This window comes from Ovis canadensis, chromosome 5 (genome assembly GCF_042477335.2).
Source record: "Ovis canadensis isolate MfBH-ARS-UI-01 breed Bighorn chromosome 5, ARS-UI_OviCan_v2, whole genome shotgun sequence".
Classification (NCBI taxonomy): domain Eukaryota; kingdom Metazoa; phylum Chordata; class Mammalia; order Artiodactyla; family Bovidae; genus Ovis; species Ovis canadensis.
In genome coordinates, this window is record NC_091249.1 from 17,424,157 (window position 1) to 17,445,491 (window position 21,335).

General features: G+C 56.2%; 1 protein-coding gene across 19 annotated transcripts in view; it reads right to left on the reverse strand.

Moving 5' to 3' along the window:
- OBSCN (obscurin, cytoskeletal calmodulin and titin-interacting RhoGEF) overlaps positions 1-16,846 on the reverse strand; it is a 235,646-nt gene extending 218,800 nt beyond the window's left edge. For all 19 annotated transcript variants that reach the window (XM_069590448.1, XM_069590454.1, XM_069590449.1 and 16 more), the window contains exons 1-7: positions 16,666-16,846; positions 12,501-13,510; positions 11,108-11,377; positions 10,604-10,864; positions 9,532-9,840; positions 8,815-9,081; positions 8,008-8,292 (exon numbers count right to left, since the gene is read on the reverse strand). In XM_069590448.1, coding sequence (XP_069446549.1) covers positions 8,008-8,292; positions 8,815-9,081; positions 9,532-9,840; positions 10,604-10,864; positions 11,108-11,377; positions 12,501-13,485 — 2,377 coding nt within the window. In that variant the 5' untranslated portion in view covers positions 13,486-13,510; positions 16,666-16,846. The remainder of the gene's footprint in view (positions 1-8,007; positions 8,293-8,814; positions 9,082-9,531; positions 9,841-10,603; positions 10,865-11,107; positions 11,378-12,500; positions 13,511-16,665) is intronic.
- Between the last annotated feature and the right edge of the window lie 4,489 nt (positions 16,847-21,335).

Here is a 21,335-nt window from a genome sequence, read left to right on the forward strand (position 1 = left end):
ACTAGGTGATGTTGGCTTCCTCCCTCCCTCGGACTAGCTCAGACTGTCTCCTGAGCCCCAGTGCTTGGTGGGGGTAGGGGAAGATGCACAGAAGGATGACTCAGGCAGGGCCCCAGGGTCGGGGAGGAGACTCCTGTTCCGGCAGGGCCAGGCAGGAGGGGGTGGAGACTGCCGGAGTAAAGGGGAGCAGCAATGGAAAAAAAGACTCAGAAACACGGAAAAAGACAACAGTCTCCGGAAGTAAATCCTTATATATTGGTTAACTGATTTTTCAACAAGGATGCTAAATTCAGTGGGAAAAAACTTTTCAACAAATAGTGCTAGGACAACTGGATATCCACATGGAAGGAATGAGTATCCCCTAGGTCACACCATATACAAAAATTAGCATAAAATGGATCAAAGACCTAATTACAAGGGCTAAAACTGGAAAATTATTAGAACACAGGTATCAGTCTATTTGACCCTGGATTAGGCAAAGATTTTGTAGATGTGACACCTAACACACAAGCAACCAAAGAGAATAAACCGGACTTCATCACAATTTTAAAGCTTTTGTGTGTCAAAGGGCACAATTAAGAAAGTAAATGGAAGAAAATATTTGCAAATCATCAATCTGATAAGGCTCTACTATCCAGGATATATAAAGAACTCTTACAACTCAGTAATAAAAAGATAAATAACAACTAAAAACAAGTAAAGAATCTGAACAGACATTTATCCGGAGAAGACATGCAGATGGCCAAATGCATATGAAAAGATGCTCAACATCATTAGTCATCAGGGAAATATAAATCAAAACCACAATAAGATAACACTTCACATCCACCAGGATGACTATAATCAAATAAACTGAAAATAACAAGTGTTGGTAGGCATGTGGAGAAAATAGAACCTTCAAACACTTTTCTGGGAATGCAAAATGGTACAGTCCCCCTGGAAAACAGTTTGGCAGTTCCTTAGAAAGTTAAGCACAGAGTTACTATCTGACCCAGCAATTCCAAGAAAACTGGAACTATATGTTCAGACAAACCCACGTATAAGAATATTCATAGCAGCACTATTCACAACAGTCAAATGGTGGAAAGAATTTACTTGTCTATTAGCTGATGGATGGATAGGAAAAATATGATACATCCATACAATGGAATGTTATTTGGCCATAAAAAGGAATGGAATACTAACGCGTGCTAGAGTATGGATGGACTTTGTGAACATTACACGGAAAAAGCAGACACAAAAAGCCACACATCGGGGAATTCCTTGGCGGTCCGCTGGTTAGGACACAGCACTTTCATTGCTGTGGCCTTAGTTTAATCCCTGGTCGGGGAACTAACCGCAAGCCACATGGCACAGCCAAAAAGAGAAGGACTCAGTGTTCTCACGGCAGACACAAAAAGTCATCATGTGATTCCATTTAAATGAAATGTTCAGAAGAGTCAGATCCATAGAGACCAAAGCTAGACTGGCAGTTGCCAAAGCCTGAGGAAAGGGGGTGACTCACAATGGGTTCAGGGTTGCTTTGCGGGGGATCATAAGAATGGTCTAGAATGAGACTGTGGCGTGGTTGCACAACCCATGAATACTAAAAACCACAGAACTGTACACTGTAAAAGGGTGGATTTGATGCCATGTGAATCTGTTGCTGTTTAGTCACTAAGCTGTGTCTGACTCATATGCAACCCCATGGACTACAGCCTGCCAGGCTCCTCCGTCCATGGGACTGTCCACGTAAGAATACTGGAGTGGGCTGCCATTTCTTCTCCAGGGGATCTTCCTGACCCAGGGATGGAACCCACACTTCCTGAATTGGCAGATGGATTCTTTACCACTGAACCACAAGAAAGCTCCATCATGTGAATTACTGAATTTAAAAAATCAGTCAACACAATCCTCCATATTAATAGTCCAAAGTAGAAAGCCCATGGTCCTATCAGCAGACGCCCAATAAAGCTCACCGAGGACAACTCTGGACTGCATTTGACATCAGGAGGTCAAGCTCCCCTTGGCATGGGGGCTCAGTGCTCTGCTTACTGCAAGGAGACTTAGAGAAATGAGTCTATTAAACTTTACAAGCTCATCAATCAGACTGGCTAGTTTTAATCACCTCTCACAGGTTTCTGTTTTTTACATTTAAATACAGAGGGATGCTGAAATAACAAATTTCCCCATTACCTGACACTACTGTGTTATCACAGACCTCCCTAGGGCAAGTCAGTAGAGGAAACCAATTGCATATTTATAAGTAAAAATGCTTTAGGACAAAGAAAAAGGCAGGACCTGAAATTAAAGGCGCGTGAGAAGCCCTGCATGTAGTGTAGTACATCAGACTCTCTTGGTGGAAACAGTTTAGACTTCCCTTTGTCACCGAGGAACCCCAGTTCCCAACTTCTCCTCCCCTGGGCTAAAGACATTGATCCAAGTCTCTGAAGGGGATGGCAGGGCCCCAGTGGAATGAAAGCAAATGGAACCTGTCTCAACAGCTGTGTAAGAATTTAAATATTTAAATCAAACATCAGTTGAAAACAGAATTATTCCCTCTAATCCAAACTGCTTGCTCCTCAAAAGAAAAGCCATGATAAACCTAGACAGCATATTAAAAAGCAGACACGTTACTCTACCAATAAAGGTCCACATAGTCAAAGCTATGGTTTTTCCAGTAGTCATGTACAGAGAGTTGGACCACAAAGAAGGCTGAGCGCTGAAGAACTGATGCTTTTGAACTATGGCATTGGAGAAGACACTTGAGAGTCCCTTGGACTGCAAGGACATCAAACCAGTCAATCCTAAAGGAAATCAGTCCTAAATATCCACTGGAAGGACTGATGCTGAGGCTAAAGCTCCAGTACTATGGCCACCTGATACAAAGGGCTGACCCCTTAGAAAAGACCCTGAAGCTGGGAAGGATTGAAGGCAGGAGGAGAAGGGGACGACAGAGGATGAGATGGTTGGATGGTATCACTGACTCAATGGACATGAGCTTGAGCAAGTTTTGGGAGATGGTGAAGGACAAGAAAGCCTGGTGTGCTGTAGTCCATGCGGTCACAAACAGTCAGACACAACTGAGCTGACACAACTGATTTGAACAACAAATCCAAACTGCACAGATGCCATTGCTAAGGAGGGCTTAGACAGGCAACAGTAACTTTTTCAAGGAGTCAATTTAAAGAAAAGTCTTATGTAACGACCACCAATTTGAGATAAAACCCTGAAGGCCTGCAGGGCTCTGGCTTCCTCTACACAGCCACAAAGACCCCCACAGCCCATGCAAAAGGGCGTCGCGGCTTATCACTCAAGCGGACAAACGTGACAAAGCCACGCAAGCCTGTGGACACACAGCTTTTGTCTCACATCTAGAGCAGGGCTTCCCAGAGGAATAATTCGGGGACAGGCAGAAAAGACGGAGCATTAGTGTAGACTGGGCGCTGTGTGCACCTCTTGACAAGCGCCATCTCAACCTAACTCCCTGGACAGCCCTCAAACTGGGTGGGCCTCATGATACAGGTGAAAAAACTGACACCACACAAGGTAATGATGTGGCTTCCCTGGGGCGCCACTGCAAGCGAGAGCATCAGGACTCAGGCACAGGAGCACACACTATTCAACAGGACCAGGGGCCAAGCACATGTCCAGACGTTCCCACATCACTGTCCAGAACTTTCTGGAGGCCCTGACGCACATTTGGTGGAGTGCCACCCTGCCTGACATGCTTGGGTTCACCTCCAGTACCAGACACGGGGCCCACCACGAAAGCTCCGCCCCCTTCCCTGGACCTACGTCACTGCCAGAATCTCAGTCCAGCGGTGCGGGAGGGGGCCAGCCCGCAGCACTCCTCGAGGGTGTCCTCAGGACAGCTCCAGCAGTTCTATCACTGCCCCTCACCGCAGATCCCCTGGCCCCCTGATGCGAAGAGCTGACTCACTGCAAGAGACCCTGACGCTGGGGAAGACTGAAGGCAGGAGAAGGGGACGACAGAGGGTGAGATGGTTGGATGGCATCACTGACTCAATGGACATGAGTCTGAGCAAGCTCCGGGAGCTGGTGATGGACAGAGAGGCCTGGTGTGCTGCAGTGCATGGGGTCGCCAAGAGTTGGACACGACTGAGCGACTGAACCGACCGAACAGATGAGCAAACGGGGTGGGAGGCAGCTGTACGAGGTCCTAGAACGGCCAGAACAGACGACCACAAAGAGGGGGCTTAAGACAACAGAGTTTGTTCTCTTCCAGTTCTGGACACCGGAAGCCTGAGATCAAGGTGTGGGCAGGCCGAGCTCCTGAGGCACCGTGGGCAGACCTTCCCAGGTGCTTCCAGTGCCGTCCCTGGGTCTGTGGCTGCATCACCCCAACCTCCGCCTTCACTATCACTGGCCGTTTCTCCATGTCTCTGTATTGCAAACATTCCTCTTCTTTCTCTCAAACGACACCTGTCACTGGATTCAAGGCCCATCCTAATCCACGGTTATCTCACCTTGTGATGCCTTCCTTGATGTCACCTGCATAGACCCCATTTCCAGTTAAGCCCCCATTCTGAGTTTCTAGGCCTACAAGAACTTCACGGAGATACACACTGACAACTTGCCTAAGGTCACCTGGCTCCTAAGAAGCCAGGGTGAGGTCTGACCCTGTCCACACTCTCATCCGTCCACAGCCTGCCTCGAAGTCAGTGTCTAAAATCAAGGCACAGTCACCCTGGTGTGGTCATGGGCCAGTCCTGCAAGACAGGTCCCTCAGCAGAGTCGGGCCAGCCACACCATCTTCAGAGTCACTCTGCTGAACCTGGAAGGTTAGGGGCTCACTTTCCCAGGCTCCTGAGCAAGGCAAGGCTATCGGACCCAGGCAACACTGGGAGGCATAGGGAAACTCTGCTGTGGGTTCCTCAGAGATGTCTGTTCTCTGAGGAGAGGAATAAGCAGATGACACCCTGTGCTAGGCTGGACTGTTCCAAGATCCCTGCCTCACAGTGTGCATGCCCCCTCTAAGCTATTCCACCAAACACCACTCTAGGTGCTGCTGCGAAGGAACTCAGCAGAAGGAAGTTAGGTCCCAGATCAGCTGACTGTGAGTTCACTCACTAACGAGGAGATCCTCCTGGTTGGAACTGGCCTGAGCAGGTGAGACCTTACAAGGGAGGGGCCTCTTCCTGGCCAAAGAGATTTTAAGCATAAGAGTGAGTGGACATGAGATGCTATGTGCCCCTAGGGGCCAGCCAGCCAGAACACAGCCCAGAATCACAAGGAAATGAATTCTGCTAGCAACTTGGCTGCGCTTGGAAAAGACCCTGAGAGAATTCAGCCTGATGGCACATGGATTCCAGCTCTTGAGACCCTGAAAAGAGAATCCAGATCTATAGAATTCTGACTTATAGGACTATGATCTAACATATGGGCATTAATTTAAGCCACTGAGTTTGTGATAATTTACAACATAGTAGTGAAAAGGGGAAAAAAAAACAACCCGCATACAATCCTCACATGTTCTTCCCACCTTGAACACGATGGCTGGAGCTGTGGAAGCCATCCTGTGAGCGTGAGGCAATAAGCATTAGAAAGATCTTTATCCCAAGCTCAAGAAAGATCTAGACAGATAGAGCCACGTTCCTGTAGTAGATTGTAAGAAACTGTCCCGAATGAGTCGGGGACCCCTCATTAACAGCAAAGTCTTCTTTTCCCATCCCCTGGAACTAGGCTGACCTTATGTCTGGCTTTGTACAATAGAACATGCAGACTGTAACACTCTGGGGCTGGTGAAAACAGCCCTTAACAAACCTTGTAGCATCTCCTATTCCCTGAAGGGAATCCTGCCACTGTATGAAGGAGCTCAGGCCACCCACATGGAGAAAGAGGCCTTCACAATGAGACGTGACAGGGAGATGGCCTCAGGAGAGAGAAAAGCATGGTCCCAGACAGACAACATTACTAGAAGAGAGAAGCCCCATCCCAGCCAGCCCCCTGGGACATCAGGCACATAGATGAAGCCAGACTGGATCCTCCTGTCCTGGCCAACACGTGGAGCAGGGATGAGCCTCTCATACTGACACTGCTTGAATTCCTGCCCATGGGTTGTTCCATTGGGCCACTAAGTTCTAGGGCTACTTGTGTAACTGACAGACACAGACCTGCTGAGTCTGCTGAGCACTGCCATCATCCACACTGAAACGGTTCCTCCAGGCCTGTTGCTGTTCAATGGCTAAATGTCTGCTTCATCAGCTGACTTGTGATGCTCAAGTGGAAAGAGATCTTCTGGCCCTGGTCTCACAGCTGTACTCCTCAGCATCTCTCTTCCCTACCTGCTGTACTACCAGACTCTAGGGGCAGTCTCTGGCCTCCAGGCACACTTTTGAGCTAGCGCTCAGCTTCTTCCCATCCTTGTACCACATCGTCTCCATCTGGGCCTGGCCACCTCACAGCTCAGTGCAGCACTGGCCCCCGCCTCGGCCTGTACCTCCCTGAGTGCTGGCTGCCCCCTGGCAAACATCACTGAGGACTCCAGGGACAGGGAGGGATACACAGTCAGAGGTTCTGCCCAGGAGAGGTTTTCCAAGTCCTGGAGTCATGACAGAGCCGTGCTCTAGACCCTGGCAGTCTCAGATCCACCATGAAAATCCTTTGTGACTGGCGGCTGCACATGGACCCTCCATGGGCACCGGTGGTCCAGGTCCTCCAAGCCCACCTAGGTGTGATGGGAAGCAGCCTCAGCGTCCCTGATGGGCAGATGGCCCTAGGGCCTGTGTTCAGGTGTAAGGACACATCAAGGACAAGGCAGAGACCCTCCTGAAGGCCAGGACGGGGCAGAGCTGGACTTGGAGAATCTGCCAAGAGACCTCAATGGCTTCGAGAAAAAAGCCAGGGCCTCAGACTTACCAAGGTCCAAATGTAACCTTCCAAGGACACTTCCAACACTTTCCAGGTCTGCTCTGCCTTATTTCCTCATCTTTACAAAGAAGACACAGGTTTTTAATTTTCTCATTTTTTATATTACAAACCTGTGTTCCTCATATATATACACACACACATATATACATACATGTGTTTTGTGGGCAGTTTCTTTACCCAAATCCAGGAGTAGCTACCCCTACTCCCAAGCATTCTCAGAAGAAATGAAGTGAGCGAGCTTGGCCTTGCAAGCGCAACATAGCTGGAGCAGCCAGACCTGCTCCCTACAAACCAAGCCTAGGGGGCAGTGCAGTCACCACAGACACACAATCAGGAGTCCAGAGCCCTCACCGGCTCAGCACCAATGGGTGCCCTCACCCTGCACAGTGCCTGAGGTGGCCACCAAGCAGTGCCGTGTGTCTACATCCTCCTGGGAGAAGTGCTGGCAGGAGCAACCGAGCTCCACGCCATCCTTGTACCCAGGAACGTGCACATGGGCATCTGAGGTCTCAAGTTCCAAGTGGGCTGGCCTCCCTGCCACGGCACCCACAGCCGTGTCCTTGTGCAAGGAGGGTGTGAGGCCTACAAGGGCACACAGGCAGCTCAGGGAGCTGACAGAGCCCTCAGCACACACGTGCCCACGCAGCTAGTAACCGAAGATGCTCCTGCTTCAGAATCACGGCAGACAGCAGCCCTCGCCCACACCTGGAGACCGAGCAGCCTCCGCGGCTGACTTTCGACCACCAAGTGCCGCCCTCCCCTGCTGAGCAGAGCTCCTGCCCCCACCCTCCCACCAGGGTGGGCTGGGCTCCTGGTTCCCCACCCTACCCTCAGGGGTGACCTGACGGCCTAGCCTCCTCAGGAGGTCGACAGAGCTGCCCAGACCTCTGCCATCTGCACGTGCTCACCCAACACGATCCCATCCCCTGCTGTAGCCACGGGGTGGGCCGAGCACCCCCCAACACACCTCTGACCTCCCACAGGGTAACCCGAGCCCATCTGAGCCCCCTCCCCACAGGCTTGGCAGAGCTGCTCCCCGCCCCCCCATGGGGACCGAGGACAGCGGCTCCTGCCACTCAGGGCTTCTCCAGAGTTGAAGGGGGAGAGGGACACACACACACACAGTTGTGTCACCTTGCACCATCAGCTGGTAGGCAATGCGGCCCCCGCGGCTGACGCACTCGTACAGGCCCGCGTCTTCTCGCTTCACGTCCCGCACGAGCAGCGCCCGCTGCCCAGCTGAAGCCTGCACCTCATACTTGGGGCCGGGAGACAGCGTGTGTCCGTCCTTGAGCCACGTCACAGCTGCCGCCTGGTCCGACAGCTCGGCCAGGAGCTGGGCCTCCTCATGCAGCCGGGCCAGCACCTCCCGAGCGGCCGCTGCCGGTGCCGGATGCTTGGCCGTCAGCTCCAGGGCCGCTGGAAGCCACAGACAGGTGACAACGGGGGTGTGAGTGAAGAGGGCAGCGAGAGGAGGAGCGTGATCAGAGGAGGAGGGTGGGGAAGTGGGATGAAGGCGTGGACAGCAGGGTGTGGAGGCAAGGAAGGGGGTGGTGGGTAGAAAGAGACAGCAGCGGACAGAGGAGGGAGAGCCGGATATCGTGGAACAGACTCCAAGAGGCAAGAAAAGAAGACACAGAACAAGAAGCGGAGTAGGAGAAGGAATCAACAAGAAGGGAGGAGGGCAGAGGGGAGGGAAGTGGCGGGCACAGACACGGAACGGAAGCTTGGCGCCATCCGGCTCTTTAGGCCCTCCTCCACTCACACCCAGTGGCCTTGCACGGCCTTGCACGCCCTACCACCTGGCCCCACGTTATCCAGCTGCTCTGAGAGCCACGGCAGATCTCCCGGGATCCCTGCGACTGCAGGGACCCCGTCCCACCCCATCCCTCGGGAAACATGGCCTGGGGAAGCCCTGGGGCCACAAGACTGGGTCCCTACCTCGGACTTCCATGCGGATGCTGCTCTCGATGCCATTGGCCACGAACTTGAGCTCTGCCCCGTGCAGGCTGACAGGCACCGAGCGGATGGTGAGGGTGTGGCGGGTGCCATCCCGCTGTATCACATACACGCTGCTGGCCTTCAGGACCCGCCCGTCCAGGAACCACTCCCCTGAGGAGGCCGTAGTGAGGTCCACAGAGAAGGTCACCTCGCCGCCTTCCACTGCCTCCACTGCCTTCAGAGGTGTTTTCACAGCCAGCTGGGGAGCTGCGGAGTGAGAGCTTCAGAAGTAGTTGGGCCCCTCCCCTCCTCTCCTCCAATGCCTAGCCCCAAATAACCTCTCCTCTAGGAAGTCCACTGGGCAAGCACATGGAGACCCTGAGTGAAAGCGAGACCAGGGTGGAGGGAGAACAAGCTGGAGCTACCCAAGATCCCCTTCAGCTCCCACAGACCCAGCAGGTAGCCCAGTGCCCTGGGGTTGGGGGGCACAGACAGTTCCTGGGGGCTTGAGTCCTGTGTTGGGGTCACCTGGCCTTCCCACCAAAGAGCCTTCAAGAGCATCAGGATCCTGGGCCCACCCCCCTCCACAAAGAGGACGCAGGAGCCACGGGGGGCCCTCCAGCACTGGGCTACACTCTAGGTCGGGGCGATTCAGAGGCAGATGGCGCCACAGACTGCTGCCAGGCTGCTGTGGAGACGAGAGCCTTCAGCACTTACCCAGGTGTACAGTTCCTGGGAACTCGAGGTAGGGGCTCTGGCCAAAGCTGTTCACAGCTGACACCCTGAACTGGAACTCCCCCTCCTCGGCCACGCCAGCCACAGTCAGCTCAGGCGTGGTCACCCACTCATCTTCATGGCACCGGCTCCAGGCGTAGGCGCCCAGCCTCTTCCTCTCCACCAGGTAGCCCTCGATGGCAGCAGGGCGGTCCCCAGGGGGTGGCGGGGACCAGCCAAGAGTCACGGAGCTCTCTGTCCGGGCCTTCACCACGGGGGCTTCAGGAGCATGCAGGGGCGGCCTCCTGGGGGCTGAGCAGAGCACAGGCCCACGTCACCAACTGGGACCCCCCTCCCCAACCCTGGGTCCCATACCACAGGAGGGAGAAGTTCTTATGCAGAACTCCCAGCCCTCCGTGGGGGGGCACTGCCCTGGTGGTCTGGAATGGCCACAGCCCGAGGGGCCTGCCAGCCCAAGAGCGAGCTGTGGGCCCAGCAGCCCGGTCTCAGCTCTGTGGCCCTTTCTCTGTCTGCAGTGGAAACAGCACCCGGGCCTCGAAGGCCACACTTGGCCCAGGGCCACCATGAGCTGTCCATGGGGCCTGGAAAGGGACTCCTTCCAGTTCCCAGCCTTGACCCCCTCTGTGCATTGGGATCTTGGGCTGGATGATGGCTAAGGCAAGGCACAAGGACCCTTCCACGGGTGCTGAGGCCCGCACACCCCTGACCCCAGCAAAGGGCTGACCCTGTGCCAGCTGGTCTCAGCACCAAAGGCCAAGAAAGAGGACACACGCAATGTTCCCCTACACGCTGTGCTTCTAGAACCACCTGCACCGTTTAAGTTGGTTCACAGATCAGGGGGGCCACTGGGACTCCCACTTTGCAGACGCCTAGTGTGACCGTCGTGGAGGAGGGTGTCAGACAAATCACAGCCCCCACAGAAGCAGATCTACAGCCTAGGCAGTCTACAACGCACTGCGCTCCCCGCAGCAGGCGAGAAGTCAGAGCAGGGCCCAGCGCACGGCGGGCAGGGGCGGGGCCCCCTCCGTCCGACAGGGGCTCTCACGGCCCTTACCTGACACGCAAAACTGGGTGGACGTCCGGCAGTCCCCAGCCACAAAGACCACCTCACCCACATCCTCCAGGCTGCACCGGGAGATGGCCAGCGTGTGGCACGCGCCCTCAGCAGTGACGGCCACCCGGCCCCCAGCCACCACCGCCTTCTGGTTCCACAGCCACTGAACGGGGCCCTCTGGCTTGGCCAGCTCCACACAGAACATGGCCGTGTCTCCCACCCGCACGGCTGTCTTCCTCGGGAGCTTCCGAAGGAGGTTGCCTGGGGCGGGCAGAGGGGCAGTGAGCGAGGGGGAAGCGGGCAGAGCCGGTCAGAGCGCCCCCCATAGGGCTGCCACACCCACACCTCCTTCCTGCCCCTGCATCCAGAGTTCCCGCTCCACCTCTCCCTGACCCACCCCTTGTCCTGGGATCCTGCCTGCCCCGCCGCCCAGGACCTCAGTCACTCGCCCAGGTCCTGGGAGACCCATGCCCTGCCCAGTCTCTTGGCCCGCTGCCCGCTTACCTTGCACTGCCAGCTCAGCCACCGTGCGACTGCCCTCTGCCGTCTCACAGATGTACACGGCGTCATCGTCAGAGGAGACATTGAGCACGGTCAGCCGGCGCTCAGTGCCCGCCTCCTCGATGAGGTACTTGGCACTGGCCCACAGCCGCGTTTCCTCCTTATACCAGGCAGACTCCATGGCTGGCACCGGCACCTCACACTGGAACGTGGCTGATGCCTTCTCTGGCACCTCCAGGTCCTGCAGGCGCTTTTTGAAGGGCACTGTGGGCTCTGCGGAAGAAGGGCTCAGATGAGCAGGGCGGGGAGAGGGAAGAGGGGCAAGTTGGAGGGGTGCCAGAGGCCGGGGGATGAGGGGGCAGTGCAGAGGGGCAGGGAAGCGGGTGAAAGAGAGGAAGGAAACAGGGGAAGGTAGGTATAAGGCTGGGGTGGGGGCAGGGAGCCAGGGTAGGGGTTGGAGGGGCTTTGCAGGCAGAGGGTAGATAAGAGGGCAGAGGAGCTTCAGGGAGTGGGGACAGAGGGAGGTAGGGGGAAAGCAGAAAAGGGAGAACAGTGGAGAGGGAACAGCACTTAAAGCAAAGAGTCCTTTCCCCCAAGAATTAAGGTGAAGTCTGTACGAAAAAAGGAGAAATGTCGCACGTAAAGTCATAGCAAGCAGCACTGCTGGGCAGCCCCCTAAGCTGGTGGTCCTGGACAGCCAAGAGAGGCTGGATCACACAGCAGAGAGGCCACTGGACAAGTACTGGCCTGAAAAACTGCTCAACCCCAGCACACTTCCGTGCAAAAAAAAAAAACCGAGGAAGCAGACACACACACACAAAGGTTGAAGCGCCCTGCTGGAGATCCTACATCTGGTAAAAAGTGGAGACGCGACTCCGACCACATGGAGGCTGGTCTTAGGAAACAAGAAGGAACAGTCCCCCAGCAAGTTCTGACGGTGTTGTCCACAGCTGCCCCGTGCGCTGGGGACAGGAGCCTGCAAACTGACCCAGAATCACGTTCAGGCTGCGCCCTGGTGTAGCCCCAGCTTGGGGCCTCTGAGAGCAGGAGACCTGTCCTTACTTCTGCCTCCTCCAGCTCAGCTGGGGAGACCCCCCCCCCCCAGCATCCTGTAGGAGAGGGGGAGAGCCTGGGTCACCCTCAGCCTGCACTGGGCAGCCATCTCCCGAGGGAGGGGCTGTTAGTGACAAGCACTTGGTTGCACATGCGTGACTTTCACAGAGACAATGAAACACCACAGCAAGAGCCGCCAAGACCTGCAGCCACGGACTTCTCTACACGATAGGGAAATGGCAGCGGCAGCGGCAGCTAGAAGGAAGGGGTGGGAGGCCCGGGGAGGACCCTCCGCCTGCGCTCACTGCGCACGGAGACTTCGTGCCAGCCACCAGGAGCTCACCTCTCACGACGACCAGCACCGAGCTGTAGGTCTGGCCCACAAGGTTGGACGCCGTGCAGGTGTAGAGGCCACAGTCTGACTGCTTGCAGAAGAGGATCTTCAGCACGAAGTTATCCTGCTCGTCCTCGTACACCACGTGCCGCCGGCCCTCCACCACCAGCTGTCCGTCCTTCTTCCACACGATCTCAGGCTTGGGCTCGCCCGTCACGAAGCAGCTGAGGCGCGCGTGTTTGCCCTCTGTCACCGTGCAGGTGCGCGTGCCGGCGCTCGGCGGCGAGGCCGGGGCGCCCCCGGCGCGCATGGCCTCGCGCCGCCGCTGCAGGTGCGCCAGCAGCATGGCGGTGGAGGCCCCCGGCGGGCTGGCTGCCTCCGCCTCCGCGTCCACCGTGAGCCCGGCGGCGGCGCTGGCGGCCCCGAGCGGGTTCTCCGCGTGCACCGTATAGGTGCCGCTGTCTCTCGGCTGTGCAGCCTGGATGCGCAGAGCGCTCGCCTCGCCGCTCTCCTCCACTCGCACTCGGGGGGCGTCCAGCACACCCAGGCGCCGCCCGTCCTTGGCCCAGCTCACCGACATGGGCGGCGAACCGCGCACGCGGCAGCGGAAGGTGGCCTCGGCGCCCTCGCGCACGCGGATGGAGGTGGGCCGCAGCAGGAAGTGAGGCGCCTGCTCGGCGCACGCAGCGTCGGCGTCCACCTGCAGGCCGACCGCCGCGAAGGCCTCGCCGATGGCGTTGCGCGCACGGCACACGTACTGCCCACTGTCGCCCAGCGCCAGGTCCAGGATGGTCAGGCGGTACAGGTCGCCGTCCTGGGCCAGGCGGAATCGACCACCCGCTTTCACCAGCTGCCGGTCTTTCTCCCAGCTCACTTGCGGCGTGGGGTTGCCCACGATCTGGCAGCTCAGCGTGGCATCTTTGCCCACTGATACCACGAAGGCCTTGGGCCGGGTTAGGAAGCGGGGTGCACCGCTGAACGAGGAGTGATCCATGGTTGTGGGGGAGAGGCGGGAGAACCTGTGAGTGGAGTGGGGGAGGGCATGGTGGGGATGAGTCCTGGGTGTGCTCAGAGCCCCGCTTAGCTAATGTGCCTGTGCCCCCTTTGGCTATTTCATCGGCCCAGTGCCGCCTAGAAATTTTAGCTTAATACGGGGTGAACGTCTCCCCATTCTGCTCCCATCTCCTCCCACACAGCCCGTCCCTGCAGGTGGCATCACCAGCCGGTATGGTGGTCCAGAAGTGCCAGTTTGCCTCTTTCTGGGCCTTGGAGTTTGGCCCCACCTCCACCCCCCAAATGGGCTCTTTTTAATTGGCTGGAGCATCTCCTCCCTCTTGTCCCAGCTCCAGGCCTGCTGCCCCAACTCAAGATCCAGCTGAGCACCTATCCCCAGACGCTGCACCAGCAGCAAGCTTGCCCTCTTCCCTGAGCGGCCTCTGCCATGCTGTATGTCACCACAGGGCCTTCCCTGTCCCTCCTGGCCACTCCAGGTTCCATCGGGTGTCCTGTCTCCCCACACACTGGTGCTTCCTGGGGCCTGAAACTCCAGTCTACCTAGTGTCTCCCAGTCAGAGAGAGGCAACTCTCTGCACCCTGGCAGGCCCTGGCCTTGGAGGCTCATGAGGCGCCCACTGCTGGCCTGTTCTCTCTAAGGCACACCAGAGGTGTTTACTCCAGCAGACTCTCCTCTGAGCCGCCTGCTTGGCCTGTCCCCTTTGCTCCCCATTCTCCTCAGTGGCTTTCCCCACTCAAGCACTGGGCTGCCCTGCAGGCTGTGTGCACAGCTGTCCCGCCTTCCTCACTGGACATTGCCCAACAGAGAGTGCAGTACACAGGGCCTGTCCCTCCTGCCACTGTCCTGGGTCACATCTCACCCCTCCTGGGGTCCCGCCACAGATCCTCTCGACCCCTGCAGGGGGGCTGCTTATCAACGAGCAAAGAATGGAAATTCTACAGCTGGAGGGCTGGGCACCCCTCCAGCACATAGGGCTACCCATGAGCTCTTGCTGTGAGTGCCTGCCTCCTTTCATCAGAAGTCGAAATGGGGAAGGTCAGTGGTGTGTCTGTGGAGGACAATGGAGAGTGCTGCAAGAGTCCGGAAGGCTGAGAACGGGTGGGCCAGCGGGCCAGGGGTACCCAGGGGGCTGTGGGGGGACTGCAGCCCAGCCGCTGCAGGTCTTGGCTGAGGCCCCACTGGCTGCGGCTCTGCCTTGCAGGGGTGGGTTTGGCACCAGCAATGCCAAACGCCTCTGACTCACTCTGGTGTCTGCCAACTCCAGGCTGGATCCTGCTGGCCCCCAGCGCCAGTGGGTGCAGTGAAACTGGGCCTTGCCTACACAGGGGCTTCTGTAAGAGCCAGCACGGATGGGCCCATGGGCCCTGGGCTGTCCCCACGTGCGTTAACTCTCTTCACCCCGGGAGCTGGGCCTTCAGCATGGCGCTGACCGCCCTGGGACACACAGGGCAAGGTTCCCAGGCCCTCCAGCTCCCCATCCTGGGATTCGGGACCTAATCCGCTTAATCCCCCTCAAGGAGGTGAGCTGGGACCAGCCTGCTGACTCACTGTGCAGTCAGCACCTCTGCCCTGCCCGCTTCCCCCCCTTCATTAGCTCCCCCATGGCCTAGCTGGGCTCTTGGCCTGAGAAGGACCTGGGCGGGTGGCCACCCGCCTCCATGGACAACCTCCTGGACCTCAGCGTCCCTCCGTGGAAGAATTACTTTGACACCAGTTCCACAGGGGCCTGAGTTCCGATCTCTTCCCAACACACCACTGTCTCCTGAATTATACAGTCAATCTGTGGGTTCCCCAAGGCAGGACCTGGCACCCTACCCCTGCCACACCCAGAGCAGGTGCGGGAGGGAAGACAACTGCTCTGAGCTCATGAGCAAGTCTGTCCAGGGTCAGGGGGCCACTTCCACAGCTGGCAGCCCCTTAGGCCCTAGAAAAGGAGGATGGGGAGGTCTCATCTCTCCACATACTTAGGGGGAGCCAGCTCTCAGCAGGTGCTCAAGAGTGGGCAGAGACTCCAAGATCCTCTAAAGCCATGGAGATGAATCCTCAGTCCAGGGCCTGCAAGCCCCACTCCCAAGGCAGCAGAACCATGGAAGTCTAAAACAAGGCCCCCTCGACACCCCCACACCAGGCAGGCATCCTCACTGGACAGCAGGGCCAAGGAAGCCCGAGGTATGCCAGAGGACTCTGGAGCCACCCTGCTTCAAGCTGGGTGTGGGGTGGGGACCACCCAAGGCCCCTCTGGGCCCAGATTCATCCACAGTCTCCTTCTGCCCTGCCGTGTTGGCAGCTGGGGCCGTGGGAGCCGCAGCCACAAGGGCAGAATCAGGCGTTTCAGGAGGAGAGACCAAGCCAGGACCTGAACCCCAGCATCTCAGGGAAGGCCCTTCCTCCCTCTGATGCCCACCTGTAGACCCTGCTTGAGCTCCTCAGCTCCTTGGAGCCCCCATCTTGGCACTGGCAGGCTCCTCAAGCCTACCAGGGAGCCTGCGGCTGACCCGTCACACCGACAGCCCCTCACTTTTCCAGAACTTGGCCACTCTTGGGTCCTGGTGGGACTTGGGCCATTTTCCAGATGAGCCCAGGGTGAGAAGTTGTTCACAGCCGCACAAAAGAACCCTGGCCGGCACCCTCCCAAACGCCCTGTCTCCCCCGCTTTCCTCTCCCCGCTGTGTTGCCCCATACCCTTCCAGAAAACACTTCAAAGGGCAGCTCCTGCAGTCTGTGCTTTCCCCCTAGACCTCTGGGCCTTCCAGCTTCCCAAACTCCAGGGGAAATTCTTTCCTGGAGTCAGGTGTCACTGCCCCTCTGGCTGTCCCCTCCGCTGAGCCAACAGGCCCAAAATAGCCCCAGCTGTCAGCGGACATCCATCTCAACAGAGCTGGGGGCAGGGCCAGCCGGACCCTCAGGGCACTAGGCAGAGGGGAGGTGGGCGCTTCAGACGCCCCCCGCCTGCCCCAGCTGCTGCCTCCCCACATGCAGGTCTGGCTCCATTCGCCAACGCGCCAGGGGCTGCAATCCACAGCCCCAACCCCAGGAGCAGCACAGCCTGGCTGAAATTCTATCCCAGGTCCCTCCATCCCCCAGAGCCGTGACCTTCAGCTCTGCCGTCCTCAGGGGCCCTGGCTGGCCCCCCACCCTTCCTGCGCTCTGCCTCCTCACCTGTCTCTCCGGGGGGCACGAGACAGCACCCAGGCGAGGTGCTCAGATGGTGCAGCAGGGGCTGCTGGGCCTCACCTCCCTCCGGGGGCCCAGGACCGACAACGTTCCCCACCCAGCAGCCCGCACGCCTGCCGGTCCTCAAACTGGACAGGGACGAAAGGACAGGCGGATACTATCCACTGAAGAAGACTGGGCCCGCCCCCAGCCCGCCCCCACCGCCGCTAGCTCGCCCAGCCCAGCCCAGCTCCAAAATAGCCCAGGAGTCACTGCCCCAGATTGGGTCTCACCTCTGGCCCCACGGAGGCAGAGGGCAGAGGCTCAGGGCTGCTGGGGGAGGAAGGGCCTGTGTGTGCCAGTGAAGTGTGCCCCCCGCTCGTGGGGACCCCTCAGACCAGTGTTCCAGAGCACAGGGAGGGACGGAAAAAGGGGGACCCAGGACCACTCATAGGAGCACCCAGGACCACCACCCAGAGGGGAGCAGAACCACCCCAAGATGACAGTCACCAAAGAATGTTGCAGCCTTTCGGTTGAGCAGCTGGGAGCCTAGCACAGGTGCCCAAGGTCAGCCCCTGCTCCACCCTAACCACACACGTGACTGGGGTGGGTTCATTATCCCTGGTCCCTGCCAGCCACCCCTGGCCTGTCTGGGTGTTCGTGGCATCTTTACGTGGGAGTGAGGGTCCCTAACATCCCATCCCGTATCCTTCACTTTCCAGGGACCAGGGACCCAGCCCCGGGAGGTGGGCAGACAGGACAGCGGCAGGGGGTGAGGATGGCACAAGCCAACTCGCACCCCAGGATGGCTGCCCCCCACCCCCGTGACCCCGGCACCGGGTCAAGGGTGAACAGGATGCTGGGCCCACCTGGGTGAGAAGGTGGGCCTCACTGAGCAGGCGTCTACTGGGGAGCCAGATTTGAAAGCAGTTTTGCCACCTTTAGGAGAATGAGAGGATGGGAATCAGAGATCTGGTAGAAGTCCGGGGGCCTCTCCTGGGAAGAGGCTGACCCACGAGTGGAGAGTTGGGGTGCTGCTCTCTGCCCATCATCACAGACTATGGTTCTAGATGCTACAACTTCAATATGAAGGTATTGGCAGATTCCATGTTCACTAACAGCCTTTCTTTCTGGTAAACAGATGGCACATTCTCTGTGTCCCAACTTGGCAGAGAGAGTGAGTTCTGATATCTCTGCTTCTCATATGGGCAATAATCCCACCGTGGGGACATACCGCTAACTTCATCTAACCCCAGTCGTCATACCCTCTGTCTTCCCAACCCTCATACTCTCCTGCTGTGCTCCTCCACAGCTCACCCTCCTCCAGGCATTATGCTCTTGCCCAGCACCTGCAGCCTGGGGTCGGATCCATGCCCTTGCCCCATCTAGGCCCTCTGTACTCGGGCCTGTGCCCCTCCCTACCTGTGGTCCTCCATAGCTCCCCGTCCTCCCCCCTGTCCTCCTCCCTGTCCTGAGACCCACCTCCATGCCTCAGCTGCTCTGAGGTCCAGCCTGACTCCACACTGCCTGCAGACAAGTCCCTGGTTACCAGCTACAATCAATGGGTCCATACACCGCTGTGCACTCGGAAGATGCCTTCTCTCCTGGGTATTCTCCATCTCTGCAGGGGAGATGCCTAGCACCCAAGCAATGAATTTTTCAACAATCCACATACTTGTTGCACCCCATGAAACCTGCATTGGTCACCTTCATCATCTTTGGCAGAGAGAATGGATAACCATCACCCACCAGGACCTCTCTGACTATAAATCATCTACCTGTCAATCGGGAGGGACCGTATGCCTCAAGGGTCCTGGACCCTGTCTTCTTCAGCTAGCTTTAGACTCTTGTACCAACGTTCCCATGAACAGAGGAATAAATGCGAAACCCAGTGGGCCCCCAGGGTGTCTCCAGTGTTATCAGGCAAGTCTTGTGCGATGATGTCAAAAGTCTGTGCTTTCAGTGCAGTTGTGAAGATGGAAGCCGTGTATTCTGGGCAGAAAGGGGGTTTTATTTCCCTTCTGAACATTTTAAAGGGAAAACATTTATGATGTTTGATCAGCTTGTGAGTAACACAGATGAAGGAAATGCAAACTCTTATCATACGGAAAACAAACACACATAATAACACTTCTTGGTGTTTTGTATCAAGAGTTTATTGGATCTTCCCAGAAAAAAAAAAAATTTTTTTTTTAAATTTTACAGCAGAAACCTGAGGCTCAGAGAAGTTAGAATACTTTGTTTAGGTTTATACAACTGACCGTGCTTAACCAAGTTTCTCCTGAGAATAAATAACAAACAGTCTGTAAAACCAGGGGGATATAACAACTCACTGCATCACCACAGCCTGCATGACATCCTGGAACAAAAAGGGGACATTAACGGGAAAGCTGGTGAAATCCAAACAAAGCCTGAAGTTCGGCTTTGAAAACATATGTAAATGGCTAAAAATTCCTTGGTGGAGAGGTGGGTGGGGGGTGGGATGGAGTAGGGGATTGGGGGTGGGGAGGATGCAAGGGCAGAAAGTTTGAGGACGGATGACCAGGTCAAAGTTCTGCATGCATTTAGGCAGATAAAGAGTTTTCAAAGCATACTTTTGCTTTTAATAGGGACTTCTTTGGTGGCTCAGTGGTAAAGAACCCACCTGCCAATGCAGGAGATGCAGGTTTGATTCCTGGGTCGGGAAGATCCCCTGGAGAAGGAAATGGCAACCCTCTCCAGTATTCTTGCCTGGAAAACTCCACGGACAGAGGAGCCCGGCAGACGAGTCTACGGGGATGCAAGAATCGGATACAACTGAGTGGCTGTAAACAACAACACTTGCTTTTAATGGAGAAACATTGGAAAGAACCTAAATGCCCGCCTATATGAAAATAAAGAAATGACTGTGCCATTGGGCAGCGAGTGCTACACATCAGTTTAAAAAGTGAACTGGAATTGTATCCACAATGTCAGTAAATAAAGTAGGTAATCAAATGGAAAAAAAATCAATAGAAAGTTGGGGGCTCCCATTTCCTTGAGTCTCTGCTGGTTCCTGGTGTGCCCAACACCTCCCTTTGGCCACAAGAGGCTAAACCTACAGCTGGAAGCTAAGGGAGGGGGAGGAGGGGCAGGAGGTGGGTCAGAAAGGAGCTGAGGCCAGAGCTAAGCAGGGAAGAAGAATGTGCCAGAATGACAAGGGAAGGAGCCTCTGCCAGGCAGGACGGCCTAGGTGAGGACCGCAGGACCTCCAGAGACCTCCTGGGGCCTTCATCTGCCCACAGGGCCTTTGGGACTCCACGCTCAGAAGTGCAGACCCTGGAAACAGCTCCAGAATGTCCTCCGCATGGCAGGGCCAGAAGGGGGCCCAGGATGAGGGGCCAGGAGGAAGAAAGGGCCCCAAGGGAGACCCTGGACTGACTGCTGACCACCAGCTGTGCAGAAGCAGGAAAGGCGAGTGGCCTGGCCTGGCTCTGCACAGGGGATGGCTTTGCTCCTTAGGTGGAAACAGGAGGCACCAAGAAGAGTGAGCAGGCTCTGGGCATTCTGGCTGGACAGGCCTCTGGGAGAAGGCATCCATGGGCCCCTGGGTCCAAGGAGAGCTGGCACTTTGAGAGGCCAAGCCAGAGCCTCAGGGACACTCATAACCAAAGGAGGGACACCAAAGGGGTGAGGGGCCTATCAGCACCCCGTTTGTCTTCCCACCCATGTGGTTAATGATCTCTTTGTAGATCTGAGTGTACTCGCCACGCCAAAGCTGGAATGGTCCTGGTCCCTATCTGGGGACCTTGCCCCAGGATACATGCTAGTTACCCCCAGGCCTGAGCGCAGCATCCCTCCCAGGAACACAGTGAGCCCCAAGATGGGGGACTGCTTTCCCCAGTCTGAGGACCTGTGCTCCCCAGGGGCAGGCCCACCGCAAGGCAGTTGCAAAACTCAAGAGACAAGTGCTTCTGAAAGAAGGTTATTATAAAATCACACCATGTCCAGTACAAGAAAGGGGGAGCCCAAACTTGGTTTCGAGAAAACACCCAAGAAACCACAGTCACTTGGAAAATGAAGCTCCTGAGGACCTCAGCAACAGCCCAAAAGGGCTGTCTCAGTGATTGATACCCTCCAAAGATGTTACGAAAATTGACAGCAGAGAAAAAAAAATAAGGTTGCTCATAACATCATTCATGGTCAGTGTAGGTAAGACTGCTTTTAAGAGAAGCCTCCAAAATCACCAGGGAGTAAATACCTGCCCAGGGCAGGGATGGAACCCACCACCACTCAGGTTCCAAGGTCAGAAGCCACCAAAGGACTGAAGAAAACTCTTGGTAAACTGATAACTGTGGTTCTCATTAGAAGTGGGGGGTGTTGTAACTGGACGTACTTGTATATGATTTAAATTTTGAACACTAAGCATGTTTTCCTTTGCAAGGGAAAGAAGTGAAAGACAAGACTCTCCTGGCAGTCCAGGGATTAAGACTCCACACCTGCACTGCAGGGAGCACGGGTTCAATCCTTGGTCAGGGAACTAGTCCCCTCCATGCTGCATGGCATGGCCAAAAATAAAAGTGAAAGACAAAAATTAGTTCCAGGAAACAGCGGCTGTGAGAGTTTCCTGAGTCTCCTCACTCCTCATCACAAGTGTGCAGGAAAAGTGATGGCTTGATTTTTTTTAATTTATTTCTTGTTTTAAATTTTGAAGTTTT